This window comes from Antedon bifida, chromosome 6 (genome assembly GCF_963402885.1).
Source record: "Antedon bifida chromosome 6, ecAntBifi1.1, whole genome shotgun sequence".
NCBI classification, from domain to species: Eukaryota; Metazoa; Echinodermata; class Crinoidea; order Comatulida; family Antedonidae; genus Antedon; species Antedon bifida.
Window position 1 is genome coordinate 15801766 of NC_136231.1, and position 21564 is coordinate 15823329.

Consider the following 21564-nt stretch of genomic DNA (forward strand, 5'->3'; position numbering starts at 1 on the left):
TACCTTGTTCTTTGTTTCACGTATTTTCTGGTCCCGTGTTTGTTCAACTTCGCCCGGTGTTTTGTGAGCCCAAACATTCCATCCGATAGTTCCATACGCGCCTGCTAGAATAACAAGCGGTATGCAATACTGTACCAACAACATTGAAATACTGTATGCAAACCTTTTCTGACTGTCCTTAACCGGATCGTAAAAATCCCACAGTTCCATGCAGTACGTTACGTTTTCGTACATCACTACGTAGTTGTATACAAACGTAGGAACAGCAATGCCCAGCGATGCAAACCAAATAAGAATGATTATTATGATGACGTGAATTGCTTCCATTTTCTTTCTGAAAGGGTATATAATTGCGAAGAAGCGATCCAGGCTTATGGCAACCAGTGTAAAGATACTGACAGAGATAGAAACGCTTTGAACGTAACGAACTAATTTACATCCAACTTCACCAAGCGGCCAAGACTCGAACACCGACTCATAATAAGATAACTCAACGCAGAAAACTGCTACTAATAAGTCACTAAACGCAACATTTACTATGAAATAGTTTGTAACTGTTCGCATGCATTTATTTCCAAGAACGATATAACATACGATAGCGTTTCCACCAATTCCTAAAAGCGTGATTACTGCGTAAAGAATACCGTATATAATGGCCGCCCATAACGGTATACTATCAGGCACACACACGTCGGACATGGCGGAGTATCTCGTGTACTCTGGTGTAAACTCAGTTAATCATGAAGACAACGAACGAACAAATCTGCAAAAAAAAAATATATTGAAAAATATTAATTTAATAAATATATCTATCTACACTATTTGGTATAATTATTTAGGACTTATTTATCAAGCAATCAAATTTGACATTAAGACTCTTTATCTAGAATTGTTATTACAAATGCAATTCTTGTTATAAAGTAGAATGCCGATCTCTCTCTTTCTCTGTTAAAGTTTTCTCCATAATCCAGAAGATAATACCAATATCAAATGCTAAAATACTTTCTTTTCGAAAATTATTGAAGAAGTACACAGTTGAGTACCTCAGGCATACATGACACTAATCTGTTTAGGAGAGCAAGTGTTAAGAGCCTTATTAGTTAAAATTGTCACGGGTTCTGCTTCGCAAACGACTGACTACTCGACTTTCTCATGATATCATGAAATAGCACCAATTAATGCAGTGAAGCCGCAACAGAATAGAATTAGTGAATGATTAGATAGATAAATACGATTATCAATTGCGGAAAAAATAAATGATAGAAATTAGTGACGTATGGATGGAGATTATTGTCTGATATTTGATCAATCCCGTTCGGTTGCTGCAAAAGAATAAATGCACTGAAATATTGCATTACCTTTGAAACCTGTGAAATTTGTTTTTAACACTTGTTAATTCAAAATCAATGAAAAGCATGTTTATTCTGGAAGGTGGTTCAAATTAGGACTCATACAAGTTCATATGGAAAATAAACGGCCCATATTTGTTATACTTTGAGCGTGAGTGTTATTTGTATATTGGAGCTTAGGTCCTTCGTGACGTTTGTCTCCATTATCAGTTTTTTCGGATCTTTTACTCTTTATTTCAACAAAACATCTAGTGGCCACTTTTCTCCATTTTTGATGAAAATTATCATGTCGCAATGCGTCCCATGTTTTCTTCCTTATCCTATCTGTTACCTTTCGTCAGTACATTAATATTACTTTATCTTCAATCGATGTTTTCCAAATTCATCCAGATCTTCAACTCAAAATCTTCTAATAGATTGTTTTGCTCAATTTCCACGTTAAGGTTTTTATATTAGAAATTTTTTATTATAGAAAATGTTTATATAGAAGAAAATAACTTTTCCCCAACATCACACATATTAATAAATAAATAATGTATCTGATCTAAAACCATCTTTGTATCATTCTCTACGCGTAATTAAAATAATATAGGTAGGAATATTTTTAATACAATAAGTAACTATGGTACTGCTCTTACTGCAACCTTTCCTTTAAATTGTTCGATGCTACTGTATTTCTACTTATTAAATAAATAATAGGCTATTGAATTTGACTGTAATTTGAATGAAAAATGATCCAATACAATTAGCTTAAATATATTTATACAGATGCACCGTACTGAGATCAGTGAACCGTAATGTGTGAGTTTTAATTATTCTGTATTTTGATATCTCTTCTCAACAAGAACTGCGAAGTAGAGATTTTATTTTTGAAACCTGATTACATGTTCTGAAGTTTGTTCATTAGATAAAATCCTACTCTTGACATTACCACCAGCCAAATACGCACATACGCGTTCAGGTTGAAAATAATTCTAGCATTCCACTTCTCTTGATTTTCTCTCCGGTCACTCGATTATTGGAGAAAGTTGGTTTCACGTCATGCGTTTCTTTTATGAAATATGATTTCAGGACTTTTTAGTAGTTTGCTCCATTGCCAATCTTTGTTTGACTTTGTGATTGTAGGGAACCCTGTCTTAATAACATATATACCTAGATTCAAATACGCTCGAAAGGCTTATGGTGAATTTTTTGCATCTGTGATAGAAGATGGAGTTGGTGATCAATGAAAGGAGAGCAAACTCAATTCTAACCACGGGTGAAGTAAACATGACAGAGTAACTACGATATAAAGAGGAATTTAGACTAAACCGATTCCTCTATGCTAGTTTTAGTTTAATACCGTTCTGCAAAATAGTCTTCAAACTTTTCCGCCTCGGCCGCTCTGCTTATTTCTGCTGTAAAGTTTCTCCAAAGTATTCTGTCAGATACTATGTTCTTTATTTTCTGTAGGTCCGTTGCAGTTTTTGTGTTGGTAGTTGGTAGTCGGATCTGATATTATTAGTATTCCTCTATGTACCGTATGCAAGCATTAGTTCAACTGTACATTGTATGTTTTTGCTAATTACTTGAACAGCGTCTTTGTTCCCATTTCATACGAGTTCATTTTTCAGAAATCAACTTGTTTTGTGTTGTTATAAAACAAGATATTAATGAATATGACATTTATAAAGGATTCATAGCTAAATATAAACATAGTTATTTCTTAATTGTAAACAGAGAATGTCTTTGTTACGTCCTATTTATTAATGTCATCTTCATTAACGTAATTCTTCATTTAGAACCCTTACATTAATCAATATTTATGATTTAAAAATGACATATGATAGGCCTATTTATAAAGGATTCATAGCTAAATTTAAACATAGTTATTTCTTAATTGTAAACAGAGAATGTCTTTATTACGTCCTATTTATTAATGTCATCTTCATTAACGTAATTCTTCATTTAGAACCCCTACATTAATCAATATATATCAATTCAATTCAATTCAACTAAACATTTATTTCTTCCTTCAATAAAATAAGGTAATCATAACAAATTCAAGTAAAATATAAAACAAGTCAATTGATGATACAAAAAAAGTATACAGGTATCAATAAAAGGAAGTAGGCAGTGCCCAAGAACATACAAATCTTGTGGCGGGCCAGCCTATTTACAGACACAGGTAAGACGGTCAAAAATTCAAAAAATACAGGACGTAAGGACAGGGACATAACAAGACAGCAAAAGGAGGAAAAAAAAAAGACAGCAAATCATATCCTGACCAAGAACTGACAAATGAAACTCGAAAAAATTGCCGGAATAAAAAAGAGAGATCAATACTTTGCAATAAGGTATTTTTTAAGTTTGGAAGAAAACGTTTTTATTGAAATAGAGTTGCCGATGTCAGAAGATAAATTATTCCATAAATTGGAGCCGGAAAATCTTATGTTATGTTGAAAATAATTAGTGCGATGTTTCGGTATATGGATCTTAAAAATGATTTGAAATATGATTTAAAAATAAATTTATAATAATAGAATTCTTATAGTGATTCTTCGTTTTATGTTGTGTTTATGATTATATACAAAGCAGGTGAGATCCAGAGAAAAAAAACTTTTCCACCGTAGTCCATTCAAAATCACAAATGACTGTAACAAGAATCTCCTGATATAGGCCTACAGAATAGAAATACAGTAGTAAACTATTATATAAACATTGGAAATCGATTGAAAAAATGTGAAATTTCGATCAGCTTCAAATTATCCATTGTGATGTCTGTACACTCATTTATATAGATTTTTTTAAAAGCAAAAAAAAAAAATATTTTACAATATATCGATTACTAAATCACATTGTAGCTGTGAGGCGCGTCCACGCACATCTAAAGATAGCTCTTGTAAGTTAAGATACTATGCAGTGGTGGTTACTCGGTTAAGGTCTTCCAAGAAAAGCCGTGTTGATCTGATATATTGAGGTTGTGTGTAATTATACAAAACTTCTAAAGGAATGTACCGGTATATGTAAATAAATATAAAATGCTTGATTCAGAAGTCAATGATACTCAAACACAAGCAAAGGAAGATTTTTTTTTTTTTGCCTGATTGAAATTTTGTTTCTTATGGTATTCGTATCAAACGCACTTTATTATGAAGCATGTTATTTTCCTATTATTTTAAGGAAGTGCGCGGGATCAAATCTACGTTTACACTGAGTCTGCGCGGATTTTGTGTAATATCTGTATGTAAACGTAGCTTTAGTTTTAAAATGTAATTTGAAGTAGGCCTATTACAGCTCATTTCAAAAACCAGCAATGATATTACCTATTTTAGTTTGAGTTTCTTGTGAACTTTATTCAATCAATCATAATACTGTAATGGTAACCATAATAACGTGTAGTACAGTGATATAAAATAAAACTATTTCATTAACAACATAACAGAAAAACCTACACAAAAAAATCATAGCATCATTTGTAAACGTCACATATAAGAATGTTTAGTCATAATATCAAGTGAGTATATAGCGTGTCGGAATGAAATCGTTCTGTTGTCGTATCTTACATACGTATCCTGAATTCAATGAATCGTTTTCCTTATTAATCCACTTGAAGAGTGCTAATATTTTCATGACGGTTGATACGTGTTATCAGAAATGACACTATATCTCAACGCAGTAATCACCAGTCATTTATCAAATATATTAAATTATGAAACGTACTAAACATTACGTCACGAGTGCAATAAAGCCATCTCAATCCTAGCATTTACTGTAATAATGCGCATTATAAAATAGAAAGTTGTAGTATTTTTTCATTCTAGATTCATGACGTCCTCTTGTGAAATCAATACAGGTCTGCTGCCAGATTGCGTACGCATGTGAAGAAAGCAAAATAATCGCGTGAAAGAAAACCCATCTGAAATAATGCGCGTAAAATCTCGTCTAATCTTTTGTAGATTAAGATTTCTTTTATGTGAACAAAGTATTTAGTGTCGATAGATTACTTACAGTACGATGGTCGTCTTTGACAAATATATTGCTACTTTTTAAATATCTGCGTATCGCACACTGAACAAAAAAAGTCTACCTTTGTAAAAATGAAACATTTTGTGTCCAGAAGGCATACAATTCAAGTCATTTGCAATAAATCACAATGTAGTACATAATTGAGAATTGAAATAGAAAATAATCTAAGTTTGAACGAATTCCTATAAAATCTATCTTAATTCCGGTAATCGACGAGTTAAATTGCTACGTTCAGTTATATAATTATTAAGGGAATAGAGTAGTGATTGACACGCTTGTGCTGAGTCCTAATTGTGTTTTAATCGGACCATTTTACAAGTCATCGACGGCATAAATTGTTTCTCTTTTGGAGTAAATAAAAGATTCTGATATCGAAATGTTCAAAATGAATAACGAGAAATTATATTGTTTTCTACACAAGTTACATTCAATTTCTTACAACATTCATGAATCAATTTAATGAGCCCAACACAACGGTTATCAATCACCATTTAGTTCAGAAAATTGTCAATACACAACTAAAGGTTAACCTTAGGTTGGAACGTACAGTCGTTGGTCCCATCACATAAAATGCACAAGTGATAAATGAACACGATAAGGAACATTTTTGGAAAAAGTAAGAATCGTCTCCCGATGTTTTGGTCATGACAGACTATACTGCTTCCACCTGATGGATGTTGTTCAACAATCGTAAAATTGACTTCTAACCATGACTGCATCATGACTAAAAGAAAACCTCATATGTTAAGGTCATTATAGTGACCAAGTCCTGTAATGAAAAACGTCATTTATCTACGGCTATTAAAAATGTAAAAAGAGATATATCGGATGTAGTAGTTTTCGATAAATAGGCATGGAAGTTATCTGGTTAACATACGTAGACATATAAACATCAATACTCCAATACTGTTTAATAATAATAGTCGATTGCTCACTGTTGACTAGTAAGGCATATCAAATAATTAAAGCAAATAATAATTGAAACGAACTTCTACGTTGCAACAACAGGATGGATTCCCATGTGCATTAAGGTACCAAAACGAGGGTATAACATTTATCATGAAGTTTGAGGTATACAGTACTTTAGGTCTAGTCAACGATTGAAAAATGCTATCAAACGTTATTTTTTACAGCCTTGTCGCCTATACTAGCGGTTCGTGTATTTCTCCTCCCAGGCTGTCCTGTAAATACATTTCTCAAGTTCTCTCCATTATTTTCTATTTTGTGCAATTACTTTTATTTTCGCTAGTTTGAGTGAAGTGTTGTTGTTCCATTTATTACCTCTAATCCTAATTATAACAAAAGTAGACATATCATTATCAGAGTCAGACAGCAAACTATGAGAAACTGAATAGCAATTTAAAAAGCAATATAGTTAAAATTCTACCAAGGAAATTTCAATCACAAATCCCTTTGTTACTTAATTACAGTTGTCACTATTTATAATTCAACTGGCAAATAGGCCGCATGTCTCTAAACAAATGACATATGATTACATTGATTATTACAGTTGTTCTGTGTAACTGATGAACATTCCAGGAGATGATATTCAATTACCCAATGAAAACCGTTGAAATTAAATCCATTTCGGAGATACTGGCAATAATCATGGTTTGCCCCGTAGCGAAATGCGACATCAAAGCTGTCGCATTGATTTTTTCCAATTATTATCTTGCACACGTCTTTAATTGGCTTTTGCATGTCTCGAGCAAGCATCATTTCGCTTCTGGGATTTTTAGATCCCCTTCATATAAAGTAATGTACAAAGAATTTAACAGAACATCAATATGTTTGAATCACCAAATGTTGACGTAGGCCTAATCTTCTCCACTCGAAATACTGTACATACAATGTATAAATTCAAATAAAAAAACAGTTTGAAGGATTCAAATGAATGCGTAATTGATTTAAAAGAACAGAGGAATATTAGTTTCCGTTGAAGTGGGCCAATTTTGCACTCAATTCTCGTCACTCGGTCGTAGTTTCCCTACAACCTTTCTCCCACTGCACACATTTTTTTTCAATACAGTACCGTGTAATTTTGAAGACAAGGGGATCGACAATCTTCTGTATGAGTTGTAGGCCTATAATAGTATTTTACATTTTGTTGAGATTTTCCTTATGTTTAAGAAATGTGGATTTATTATTTCATCCTTTTAATTATAATTATTCTCTCATATTTATGCTGACTATTACTACTACTAAAAACGTTTTTTACCTGGATTGTATACGTCCATTTTTAATTATTATAGTAATCAAAATTAGTTTCACTAAATCTTACTGCCCCATTCATACGTATGTACTATCAATTTTGTTTTATCAATCTATTTCACAGTTAAGTCGGACTGCTGTGATGAGTAATTGGCTTCAATGAGAAAGATATACGAGGACTAGTGGGATTAACATAAAGATAGTTGATGCTTCAAAATGTCACGACAATCAATTTTATAGCTGTAAAATTTGACCCAATAAACTGAAAAACTTAGTCGATAGTGTGTCTATTGCAATTAAGTTATTCAATTTCAATAAAAATGTGATTGAACGAAACAATTCGAAATAATTTCGGAATAATACTTAAACCGATTCTCTGACATTATCACATAAGTCCACTTTAAAATGGTGCAGATTCCACATGTGATACCTATGTGACAATGTATCACAGAATCTAACTATGATACTGGACAAATTATAGATAGAATACCAATAACTGTCTAAACCTCTGGAAATGATATTAATTTAAATTATTTTCTAATCTCATTTTGATGTGATTTAATCAGAGATTGCGGCGCGTAAGATTTAGATTTGATGATACCCTTGATATGATAATGAATTTTTAGCAAATAATATGACACTATATGGAAATACAACACAATGTGCTTTATTCTTCAAGTACATATATAACCTGTATCTTTATTTTTTTTTAATTAATTGAAAATGTTAACATTATCTGCTAGGTCATAGGTCACTCTTATTAGTACGATGTCGAGTGACGATACACTATGAACTTTATTAAGGCTTCAATGTTTTGTTAACATAATTGATGTTCCGACACGTTATCGCATATCAAATTGGAATCTATCCAACAGTGTGTTCTTTTTATTATGTGAACTAAGATTATAAACTTAAGCATTCAGACTTGGACTTAAGACTAGAACAGTGTTATAATGGTAGCCAGTAAACATCATGAATAAAATGTTACAGACAACTCGAGGAAATTATCACAGTAAAATCACAATGTGCGCGTTTATACTGAATCAACGTCATTTGTACGCGCGCGTCGCGTTAATGATTATTTGTATTGTTTAATTCAAGCCATAGATGCGAGTTAAAAGTGTTAAATAGTAATTTTCTTATAAACAATACGAAGATTCTATGTTTAGGTATTCTTAATATGTTGCTCATCTTTATTTTTTATTAGGCCAACATGAAATAAATACGGGGCTGTCGCACAACTATAATAATGTATTGTCATGTAAATTGCCAGAAATGTATTTTGATGCATGCATTAAGTTTATCTCTTATCTTTCAGTCAATCCACTCAAAGTAAATGGTCTTGATTACCCTAACTGATTAAACTTACAATTCTGAATTTCCATTTGGTTGAGTATTTAATCTTTGTAAAATATATGACGTACAAAATAGACAAAAACTTATAAGACTGTTTCAGATATTATAAGGGTACTATCGGACATGGTAACCTTGGCTTTTATGAACAAGTAGAGCATTAACCGGGTAGGCCTACCGGTAATTATGCATGAATCCCTGAGAGTTTATTATAGAAATTATCCTACCGCAGTTTTGTGTAAACTCTCCTGTTTTTCGTTGTGCATTATCCTAATATTTGTAAGCCTAAAGGTATACTGCGAATAAGGTATTTTGTAATCAATTGATATTTACAATTCAGATTAAAGAGGCCAGCGTTACATTTGAAATATTTACTGAAAGATTCCTTTGTAGAAAATATACCCATTTCCTTTCGAATAATTTTCAAGTCATGCATCAATATGTATGCATGTTATAGATAATGAGTTACATAGTAATAGTTTAATTCCTTTTCCTATCTTAACATTTACTTATACTACACACAAAGCATAACAATGTAGACTAAAATTATCCACTCTGCACATTTACAGCCTGATCCTCGCGTGTGTTACACGAATATTACACTCGTTCCACACGAGACAATGGATAAGAATGTTTGATTACTATATGGCAACATTTCTTCACTTTGTATCTTTATTGAAATTCGTTATGCAACAGGTGTTGAACAAAATCAATAACAGCATAAGAGCAAATAAAATGGTTGTAATTACGTCATTTCATGAACTACTCATAAGTATGTTTATTGGAGTAGTCCATCGATTGGTGAAAGGAGTCAGAAAGGGCAGTATGTAAGGGGCCTAGCCTAGATCTCATATTCATAATAAAGGTCTAACGAGCAAAAGTTATACGAATATCTATTCATTATTACAAATAGCAATATCGATTCTTCCGTTGCGTTCAACATATTAATCAGTTAGTGTATCGGATTGGCTAATTATTTCACATGGTACTAGATACAGTGTAACCACTCCATGACTATTCATACTTCATAGCTTAAGTTATACGTTGGATTTCAGGAGTATTCTAAATTTAAAGCATGTCGTCAAATATACAATAATCAATTTTGTTTAAACATAGAATCCAGGTTTACCAGTTTTATCTAAAAGTAGGCCATGTAGCGAACCTACACGATATTTTTTGTAAACCACCAAAATAACCTCAGGTAAAATTTCATTCGAATTTGATTTTATAAAGCGGTTAGTTATTTTTTCATGCCAATTCTTCCAACGTTCCAGTAAATTCTATTTTTGAGATGTAATTTGATTTTTTCGACGTGCCTAATCATACAATTGTAAAATGTTTGGGATCTAATATACTTGAATAAACGAATGTGACGGATTGTAAATCCAAGTATATTGTAATATGATTTTAAATGATAGCCATACATTTTATTAAATAAGCTGCTGAGAGTTGAGTTGTATAAGTCACGTTTATGATCAGAATACAAGAAGAATTTACCGGTACTCATTTAAACTTTTTTTCATTTACACCTTTTTAGATTGTTTTGTTTTGCTTTTAATTTATTTGAATTTATTTAGCTATGAAATTTACATTTACCTAAACAAACGATAATAAATAAAAACAAGGCCATATAGATGGATGCAGTCGCGTGCTCAAGTTAGTGTTTACCGACCGACCGACCGACCAACCGACCGACCAACCAACCGACCAACCAGAGAGTTTTGAAATACGCCAAATTAGTAAAATAACAATTTCAAAAGTGGTCTAGAATTGGGATTCTGGTCCGAATTACCTCCAAAAGAGTCTTTCGTGACCACGCCTAAAATTACTAAAATAACATAAAGTGGTCCAGAACTGGAGTCGTCCGTTACCATATATCTATCAGTGGTTGAAACTTGGTAAAGATCCGTGTTTTAGTTTTGACGTTAATAACAACTTAGACAAAATTATTAACAAAACACTGATAGCAAAGATCAGCCTAAAAAGTGAAAAAAAAAACATATTTCCATTGGGATCCTGAAATCTATCACTTTCAGTTCAAAACTAAAAATCACAATTTCAACCAAATATTAATATATTTGTGAAGCTTTTCGGTGGACTTATGTGGAAATGAAACTTAAAAAACCTTTAAAATGTGTAGAGTAGCAGACAGTGAGTGTAAAATTCGTACCGAAGAGCTCAATATTTACACATTATAATTACTACACTTAGGCGTGACTTACCAATACAATTTAATCAGTCATATCAGTTATGTTATCTTAAATTTCGGTGAAGATTGATTTGATACAAAGACCTCTTCATGTACATCGCTCGGGCATGATTAGCGATTGTCAATAAGTAGCCATCTATCAATAAGTAGCAAAATAACGTTGGTACGGACACGTCCATCGGGCGCCGTTTGAAACCATGTCTAATTATCCTGAATTGTAATTAAAAGTAATATTTGAATTGGGGGCATAGTCAGTCGCTTTTAATCAGTATACACATTTTTTTTATAGATCTTGAATGTATTTTTAATCAGAGATGAATGTGTTGTCTGACCTTTTTGTTCCGGGCAATACCCTTTGCCAGAGTTTGTCCATCTGATGCACACTTACTTAAAGTATTATATCGATTACTGCCACAATGTATTGCATCTACACTTTAATTAAACAATATGTATAACTCCAGCAGGACAAGACATGACGATGGCGTACATCAACCCTTACGTGACCCAGTACCCTGTTGTTGTTAAGAAAATGAAAATCTACACCTAGTCTACCAGTCTATCTTACTATAGGCTACGATTATCAAAATTAGCAGTCAGTGACGTCATCACACACATTCACAAAGTTGAATGCGCGTACAAAAGTCAATTTTCAATAGCATATATAACGGGATTTATAAAAGTGTCTTTATTAATAACTTAATTGTTTAAGCTTTTTTTTTTTTGACAGAACACAAAGACGTAAGCACGCCGTAAAAAAAATGACCAATCACGACTGGATCATAAACTGTTGTTTTTAATTGGTCAACTAACTTACGTTATGAATACGTCGTTGCGTTGCATCCAAGTGGGAACCAAGCTTAACGTAAAAAGAGAAAAAAACATAATAGTATGCTCTCCGCTCTAGGCCTACTTTTTTAGTCAATACAAATTTCCCGTGAGATTACATTGTCATTGGAATTATTAACTGTGTTCCAAGCGTGTGGAGGGCCAGAAAAATAATCGATAATTTGTTGATAAGCAGGATCGCGCCTGGGTTATGATTGAAGAATCATGCCTTTAAATCTATGCAGGTCACATAACACGCCTATACATCATATTAAAACGCCGCTAATAAGTGTCAAGATTGCGTTAGTTTTTTTGAATGCGAAAACGATGTTTTTACGACTAATTGATTTTTAATAAATCAGTCGTCTCCATGACGCACAACAAACACCGCGTCGTAATAGTATGATGATAATAATAATGATTTTGGGAAACCCATTAGGAAATATATTGCCTGTTTGCCCGGAAATCGAATGAGAAAAGATTTGGCGTAATTCTCAGTAATTCCATTTCAAAATTACGTGGTTTAAACGCCTTTTTGTATAGTGTGATACGTATAATTTTTTAACATTTTGCCACCAATTGCATGGAGGTATATAGATACCAATGAATTATCAGTTATAACGCTCAGCTTTAAAAACCACGAAGGCTCTCTGTGCAAGTTGCAAATCGCAAATAAACCAACGATCAAATCTGAGCTTCCCGTCAGATACGGTAAATTATATATTGTAACCGTACTAGCGTTTTTATTTATTAGCTCATTGTGAACACCAGAACATCTTCGTATATTAAACACTGTTTATTTTAGTCGGATAACAATCGATTCTAAATCTGTCATGAGATAGATTCTAACTGGCAATCGCACGTCATCTAGAAAGGACATCTAGCTGTTTAAAGTATTTTTAATTACTTCCAGTAATGTTCTATTTACATGTCAGGTATAACGTAAATATGTGCATTAAGTTTTTTTTCTAGCGATATCCAAGCCATCGAGAACCAGAAGAGCGTTTTCGAGTCGTATAACAGAGGTTTCCCAAGCATAAATACTATAGGCATTAAGTGCATATCATGTAATTTCACGGGTGGTGACATTTCTTTAAAGCCAAGTTGCAAAAAATAACAACACTTGAGTTGAGCTGGTTATTAGGATCTGTTCTCTAATTACCACTCAATTACCCATGGTAACAATTGCACTATAACCTGATGTTTTGAAGTAAACAGTTCGTTAAATGTTACGAGAATCTACGGTACTGCACTAATGTGTAAAGCCACGGGTCAGACAGCACATTTGCCATTTACTCATATCCGGGGGACAAGGTACTTTTATTAATTACAATTGTTACTCCCACAAGAATTACTCGTGGGTACAATGGGTGCTAATTTACATTGTTACCAGACCTGTAAGTACCTACTTATGAGTACTAAATGCACTGGATACAAATGAAACATTGTGAAATTACTCGCCAGAGAGTTAAATATACATTTGTAGCAATGGTTGGTAATACTCGTGCTAATAGAGGCATGGCAATTAACGCAATAAATGATCACTACGATACTAACTGAAGAACTATGGATAAGTTCAGGTAAGGTATACCTACATTACTGTGACTACATTGTTTTTGCTGGGCATCGAAAAGTGCCAATTGTGCCGGTCATCTTTTTTGTAAACCTGACGATTCAGCCCCCTCTACTGTGCACTTAATGCCCAATTGAGTGCTGTACCTGAAATGTGCACTGGTTGAGTTTTATTAAAATTATTATCAAACAAATCTTGAAAATGGTGAAAATATAATAATATTTAATATTCAACACGACTGGAGGCGAGATGGGTTAGGACCGACGCGGATCGAATGGCGGCGAACGTTGGAAGAGCACAATTACAGACTAATCCAAGAGCTCGAACATTCAAAGCAAGTAATACAATTAGGTTAAATGAAATAACTATAATGTTATGTAGGCCAACGTTTAGAAATGCATTGCACTAAAACACCAAATCAAATATGGCATGAAATCGATTTTTAAGAACAAATATGCACATGTTGACGCAGTACTTTGTGACTGGGTGAGCAGGACAAACTATGTAAACAATGTTACAAATCTACATGAGGACGGCCACTGATATGTGTCTATTGGTATACAGAGATTGATCTTGAAATATAGTAAAAGTAATATTTAAATAAGGATTGTCGAGATCTACATCAGATGTACCATCGATGTTTGTGTTATCAGTTTGCTGTACATGACTGAGGTTGACCTTCCATGTTTTCTTTTTCTGAGGATGCTGCTTACAAGTAAGTTTTCACACCAAACGCTCTAAAAACAATTTGTCTTGGGATTGAATTTGTAATATACAGTATAATATAGTCTTACACTGAAACAAACTATAACCCTTGACCACTACTATAGTTCTAGTGGTGGTGGAACATGTATAGGCCTACAGATAAGAACTTAAAACAAACTACTTTAGGAGAGTAATTTCAAAAGATGCAAAGTAAAATGATTGAACATGCGATGAAAGAAAGTTTTTACTTTTCTAGATTCATTTATTCATTTATTCAATTCAACGTAAACATTTATTTTCTTTCTTTCGTAAACAATAGTATGTAGGCCACTGGCCCAAGTACAATAATAGAAACTAATGCTTAAAAATTTAAGTAGTAGTAACAGCAAAATAATTAGTTCTCATTTTATAAGCGAAAAGGCAAATCTTACGAGGTTATTGATTACTTTTTTTCTTTTTGTTATTCATTTGTTAAATAAACTTATTATTACTTCACATTATACGATATAGTGTGGTAGAACAACGGATAAAAACTTTAAAAACTGGAGGTCCAATGTAGCCCATCTAGCTAATGTACATGCAGAATCCAGTGCATCTTTCGAAAGAGTACGACGGGGTTACTCAGATTTATTCGGGTGTCCTCGTGGACCACAAAGGAACGGAGCGTCATTTGATGGCTGCTGGAAACGAAAAGTAAGTCGTTCACATCTCGTTGCGGATTTCAGTAATAACACGGGTTATTATTTTAAAGACGAAAATATAGGCCTATGGTAGAATCATGGAGCAACATTGTTGCTCCATGAAAGGACCATATATTTCTGGATCCGCGGTATGGTATCAATTGCTGATATAACTTTATAAAACATGTTTGTACAACTTGTGTAATTGTAGTGTAGCTCAACTGGCTTTACATTTTAATTACTCACTAGTAATCTGTCGGCGTAACGTGACCTGAATTTCTGAATGAAAGCCAATGTTTACCATTGATTGTCTGCAATATTAATTTCAATTTAATATACTGTTTGGCGTGCATTTGCATGTAATAGAAATTCTTAATTTATTAGTTGTATCGACTAATCACAAAAATCGTTACTTTAATTTGATCAGCGTTAGACAAATTAAAATTAAGTTTACCAAGTAAAAGTGTTTACACTGAAATTTAGGCTATGGTGTCCATAATGTGGGCGGAGTACTTCAACAAGTCCTATATTAGCATCAGATCATAAGATATCATGTCATTTAAAAGATGTAGACATAATACATAACAAAATGTAAAAACATTAGAAAAGCTTTTAAGGAGATTATGTATGTTTAGTTTACATGGCACATTGGGAATATTCTAGACAATAGCTTAAAATTAAGCCTATTTTATAATATTTAATATTCTTTGTATGACAGCTTATGGTCTGGATGAAACACACGATGATGATAATAGTTGATAAGGAACAAAAATACTTAAGTAGGCCTACAGAAATGGATTACTAAGCATCAATAAATAAACTTAATGGCTATCAATGTATAATAAATGAAACACATCATTTCACATAAAGAAACTATGATTCACAAATAAACTAGGTTAGGTTTATAAGCTTGGTTCCCACTTGGACGCAGCGCGGAGCGACGACGTATGTGTACAACGCAAGTGAGTTAACCAATCACAAGAGACAGTTCGAATGAACCATCGTGTCACAAATTACTTGACTTACGCTTATGTCCTTGCGTCGCATTCTAGTGTGAACCAAGCTTTAGTAATGAAACAAACATTATGCGCGCGTACAAATTATAAGTACGGTAACGTGCGCGTATATTGTACCACCATCGTCTTTTCACTTGATACATATTTGTTGTGCATCTGGTGTGTTGTGACAAGTAGTTTTCAATACGCCGATATGTAAAAAAATATGTTTGAACTGAAAATGAATAGAAACTTTCAATCAATTATTGCATTGATTGAAAGCATTTAGCGTTTTGATTGAGAAACGACAGAACTAAGGTAACGCATTATAGTTTCCGGCCCTTAATATATCGAGAGTAGGCAATTATATAAAGTGAAGGAAATCCAAGGCGATTAAAATCCTGTTTAACTTTGAAAACACTAGCAACCGTTTCATACGTTGATCCATTGGGTATGTTGTGGTGAATTTAATGTGTAGAATGAGTAAAGCTTGCTATAAGAGGTCGGCAAATTATTGCACTACTACATTAGTTGTAGGAATTTAAATGTTGATACAGGGAAATGGTACAACTACAATAAAGTAGCTATTTTAGTTCTCATAATAAAGCTTTGTTCCCACTAGAACGCAATGTATGCGCAACGTAAATAATTCGACTAATCATGACGCGATAGATCAACAGTCTGTACACTGTACAGCCATCGTCGTGTCGTGATTGGGAAAATTATTATTATTACGTTACGTTGCGCTTACGTCTTTGCATCGCATCCTAGTGGGAATCAAGTGACATTTACACTTGTTTGCTAGCTGTCCGTTTTGTTTTACTTTTTAATGAAAGAATATGCCAATATCGGATGTGAACTTGTTTTTTAATTTAGTGTGGAGTGTAAACGGATTCATTTTTATTTTTGTGAATAAAATGCCCTTTTCCATTACAAATGTGACAACATGACACATTTTACCTTTTGGATGTTTCGATAAAAAATAGGCCTTGCGTAGGTATACAGCAGGATATTATATATCTGTCATTATTCTATTCGTTTTGATATGATTACTAATTACTAATTAACAATTTTCCAGATGTTAAACAATTATTTTCAATTACCGTCGGTTATACCATCCACATGGTTTTGGTGTTATCTAGGTGGTACAAGACAATAAAGTTCACCATAAGGCACTCAGGTGAAAAATAAAACAATAATTATTATATTGCATTGTTAGAGGTGGGTGTATTATAAGCGTTGAGATACTTATGTAATAAAATAATTACCGATTTTACGGATTTACATTCACTATGTTACATTTGTTACATTTATTATTTTAGACATCTTTATAGTCAATGAAAGGTTTGAAGAAATAATGTGGATTTGTACTAGAAAGGTTGGTATTAATGAAGTAAGATGGAGTGGGCAGACGCTGAGTAGTAAACGATAAAGAGATAACAACTCAATTAGTCAAAAGCAAAGCTGTAACAAATGATAGTCGAATAAATGATAAACGGTTCTAAGGCAGATGAAAAGGGTGGGAAGGGGAGAAGAGAGTTGGTTAAAACATCATTCCACTGGAAATTGAGAATCATGGAAAACATCTGTACAATTGTACAGGGAAGAGTGACTCCCTAATGAAACTCTTCTTTTTCCCCCTCAAGAATATTTTTAAGTGGTCTCGAGGGGGGGGGGGGGGGGGGGGAAAGAAGAGTTAAACCTTCGAAAAAACTAACTAAATTTTCTTTCGCATATATTACAACTTTGATTCGACAACATAACACATTATTCAATTTCGAATGTAAAATTAATGTTCTTCATGGTTTATATAATCATTAATAAGAAAAAAGAAAAAAATAAATGTATAAATAAGTTTATCGCTTTATGCCGATGAACAAAACTAAAATGTATATAGGAAATGTCGTTTCTTTCTCACTTTTATGTTGTGTTTTATTTTTTAATGTTTTTATGTAAAAGGGTCCTGCGAAAAACAGAATTATAAACATCTTTATGCAGGATCCTTGCCATCAATTATATACTGAAATGTTAATCATAAACGATGACTAAATAAATGTGAATGAATTAATGTTTATATATTAGGTTAGTACTATATACTTAGTTTTATAAAACCACTTTTTTTTCCGATCCGTACTGCCCTCAAACAAGTAATTTATTTAAAAAAATGTTTAAGCCTACAGGTGAAATTGGAATAAACTATCACACTAAAAGAAATAAATAAATGAAAATAAAAAAATATACTATACTTTTTGACAGGCTGGCTGATTACCCACACAAACGATGAATGGATATCATTACAATGCTTGTCAATATAGAACAGAGGTTGATAAATCAGATACGTAGAGATCGAATCAACATTTAGGTTAAGACTATTTGATATTGTAACATGTCGATAATGCAAACTGTGGTGTTATGTAAAGAACGACTGATCCAGTTAACTTGAGCGTCTCTGAAGACTTCGCTTCTTTTTCAATTACTACCGCGCGTCGTAATATTGACTGATTGTGCCAATTTCAAATTCCGCTTAAGGCTTTTCAACTGTTGCAAAATAAACGTGGATAAAAACAGTACACAATCGTAATGAATGGACGGCAACTTAGTATTATTCTTTATAAATTAGAATTGAAATTAACATCATGTCAACACACATGTAAACAATCATATAAATTTATAACACACACCTAAAACAATTACATTCATTTTATCTATTTTTCTTTCACAATAATATATATATATAATAAAAAGAATGTTGTCTTGACGATTAATTGCCAGACGCAATACGATTGCCTTGGACAGAACCATTATACACTTTGATGAATGTTGTTAGCCATGGTTTACCAGTCAACGATCTTGATTGGACATTAACTTTACCAGAAATGATTGAAAGATTTTGAAATTAAATGATACCATTTAATGGTCTGATAGCTAACATTCAATCATCCAATTTAATTGATTTATCAAAACTGTAATTAAACCGTTAGTTTTCCAAATCGTTTTAAAGTATTCTTAGGTTCTGTATAGTAATTTATGTATTGCATTGAAAGTATCCAATTTGATTTTTGAATCTAGCCCACCTCAGCAGATAAATGGATATCTTGGATTTCTTACTCGTATTTCGAAGGTAAAGTCAAAAGTAGGTCGAAATTAACTTTAAGGTTGAAAATAATATCACTGCCAATCTTTACACTATTGCAGAAGTGTGGATAAGGGTGATACCGTAAATAAAGATAATAAAAGCGCATTATCCTTAAGTTCTGGTCACTTAACTTATTTAACTATGGTATTTTTCTGGGTGGTGTTACACGTGTTAGAAGTGTAACATTTGAATATTTTGGCAAATTATAATATAATTATTTATTGTACAATACAAATTGACGCAATTATGGTACAGTATTATGTCTAGAGACAATAAACAGCTACTGAAGTTTCTTATCTCTAGACATGACACCCTACGAGAATCGCCTGCAATATTTTTTAAAAACGCTGATTGCGGTATTTAACGGCGGCGTAGTGCGGTGGTAGCGAAACATTTGAGTTGTTCGATCCATGGACTATTTATATAAATGTCTGTTTCTTTAAAATAGTATTAGAAAGTTACGTATATGTACAAATATAGCCTATATTATGTATTAATTAATATGCAAAATATTCTCTGAATACCACAACATATTTCGGCTAACCCTAATATAGGCCTAGGTGAAAAAAGAGAAGCACGATGATGTTTAAAAAATATTAATTTTTCTTAAATATTCAAAAAAGATTACAAACTTTATTGTCACCGAGTACCGGTATGGAATCATATTCGCATGTTTGTTTTTTTAACCACAAAAGATGTAGTCCAGCCAAAGCGTGGTCACCATTGTAGTAGTTTTTAAATCTTACGATTCCAAAAGATCACAAACTCTATTGAAACCGAGTATGAAATCGCATTCGCATGTTTTTACCAAAGATGTAGTCCAGCTAAAGTGTGTTCGCTTATTGGAAGTGACAACAAAAATGCGCGGTAATTTTCTGTTAACGTATTCGAAATTACGATCGTAAGCTTTCCGGCAGTACTAAAATAGTAGATGGAATACATACACAAACTATTTTGCCAAAGAAAACTCAGAGAAAACAAAACATCTGATGCATAAATAATATACATACCTACAAATTAAATTGTAAACTAAAATATTTTTTATAATTAATATAATATATCTCCTCACCTTCTTAATTTCCTTGTTGGAGGACGTTAATTCACAAGTGCTTGTATATTTTGCGTGCTTGAGTTGTACGTTGACTATGCAAACCCTAGCGTTTAAGTCACTGTTTTACAGTACAAGAGCCATACAAATACTCTGGATTCAACCATTTGGCTTGAGGGGTAAACATATTTGCTACGGCACCGCAATGGGCTGGCTCATGCATCAAAGTAGATGCGATTGGGTTAATGAAAACATTACGTGATGACTTCAAATCTGGAAATTAGCTTTCTTATTTAAGTCGGCGTGGTTGAATTTAGTGGCTACAAAATGAAAGGAATTAAAAAATCGTGCATTTATTTGTTTATAAAGAGGTAATGATAGCTGTGTATAATGTAGTTGAAAAGAGAGAATACTATACATTATTATAATGCATTATATTACATAATAATTTAGCATTTTCATGTAATTTCAAAAAACAAATTAACGGATATCCCTTTGTACGTCTGATGTTTTAACTCCACTATTACACAATTTGTTTCTTTGCTTCTAAACATTGTAAATCGTTTTCAGTTAAATCAGGTCAAGAAGACTGAATCATTTATTAACGGACATTTTGTTTAATGTTTCGGGTGCAAAAAACAGACAACTATAATGTTAAGACAGTTCCGTTTATTGATGTTTATTGCTAAAGGTCAAAGTTGATAAAAGTGTAAAAAAAAAAACCAACAATCTTTCAATGTTTGTTCGAAACTGCAGTTGATGATCTAAAAGCTTCTAACAAACACATTAGTCCATCAGTTCAAGACTGGAAATTAAACTTGCCTTCAGAATAATACACTTATGACTACTGCCATATTATATATCGTATTATATTGTAGTAAAGTGATTATCGCATGACAGACGTAACACAACACAACTAAAATCAAAGACCAGAAACGTACTATAGAACCTTGTGATGACTGCCAATAAGCAGTCAACTAGAAATACTTTTCATGGAACCATCCAAGACCAGAAACGTACTATTGAACCTTGTGATGACTGCCAATAAGCAGTCAACTAGAAATACTTTTTATGGAACCATCAAAGACCAGAAACGTACTAGAGAACCTTGTGATGACTTCAAATAAGCAGTCAACTAGAAATACTTTTCATGGAACCATCAAAGACCAGAAACGTACTAGAGAACCTTGTGATGACTTCAAATAAGCAGTCAACTAGAAATACTTTTCATGGAACCATCAAAGACCAGAAACGTACTATAGAACCTTGTGATGACTTCAAATAAGCAGTCAACTAGAAATACTTTTTATGGAACCATCAAAGACCAGAAACGTACTATAGCTCCACTCATATAATACACGATTCTCCCAGACAAATTTCTTAAGCGATCCATCAAATTCTAAGCTCTTCAATTCTGTACAATGGCCCAAAATTATGGAAAAATATCTCCCATTCTTTAAAAAATAAACATT

General features: G+C 32.8%; 1 protein-coding gene across 3 annotated transcripts in view; it reads right to left on the minus strand.

The window, feature by feature from the left end:
• The window catches only part of LOC144845788 (RYamide receptor-like), a 61642-nt gene that overhangs the window by 8961 nt on the left and 31117 nt on the right, over positions 1 to 21564 (minus strand). For 2 of the 3 annotated variants that reach the window (XR_013612590.1, XM_078703223.1), the window contains exons 3-4: positions 20114 to 20412; positions 4 to 763 (exon numbers count right to left, since the gene is read on the minus strand). Coding sequence is in view for 2 of the 3 variants with exons in the window: in XM_078703223.1 (XP_078559349.1) it covers positions 4 to 699 (696 nt within the window). In the remaining variant the exon portion in view is untranslated. The remainder of the gene's footprint in view (positions 1 to 3; positions 764 to 20113; positions 20413 to 21564) is intronic. The other variant, XM_078703224.1, reaches the window with a different exon arrangement.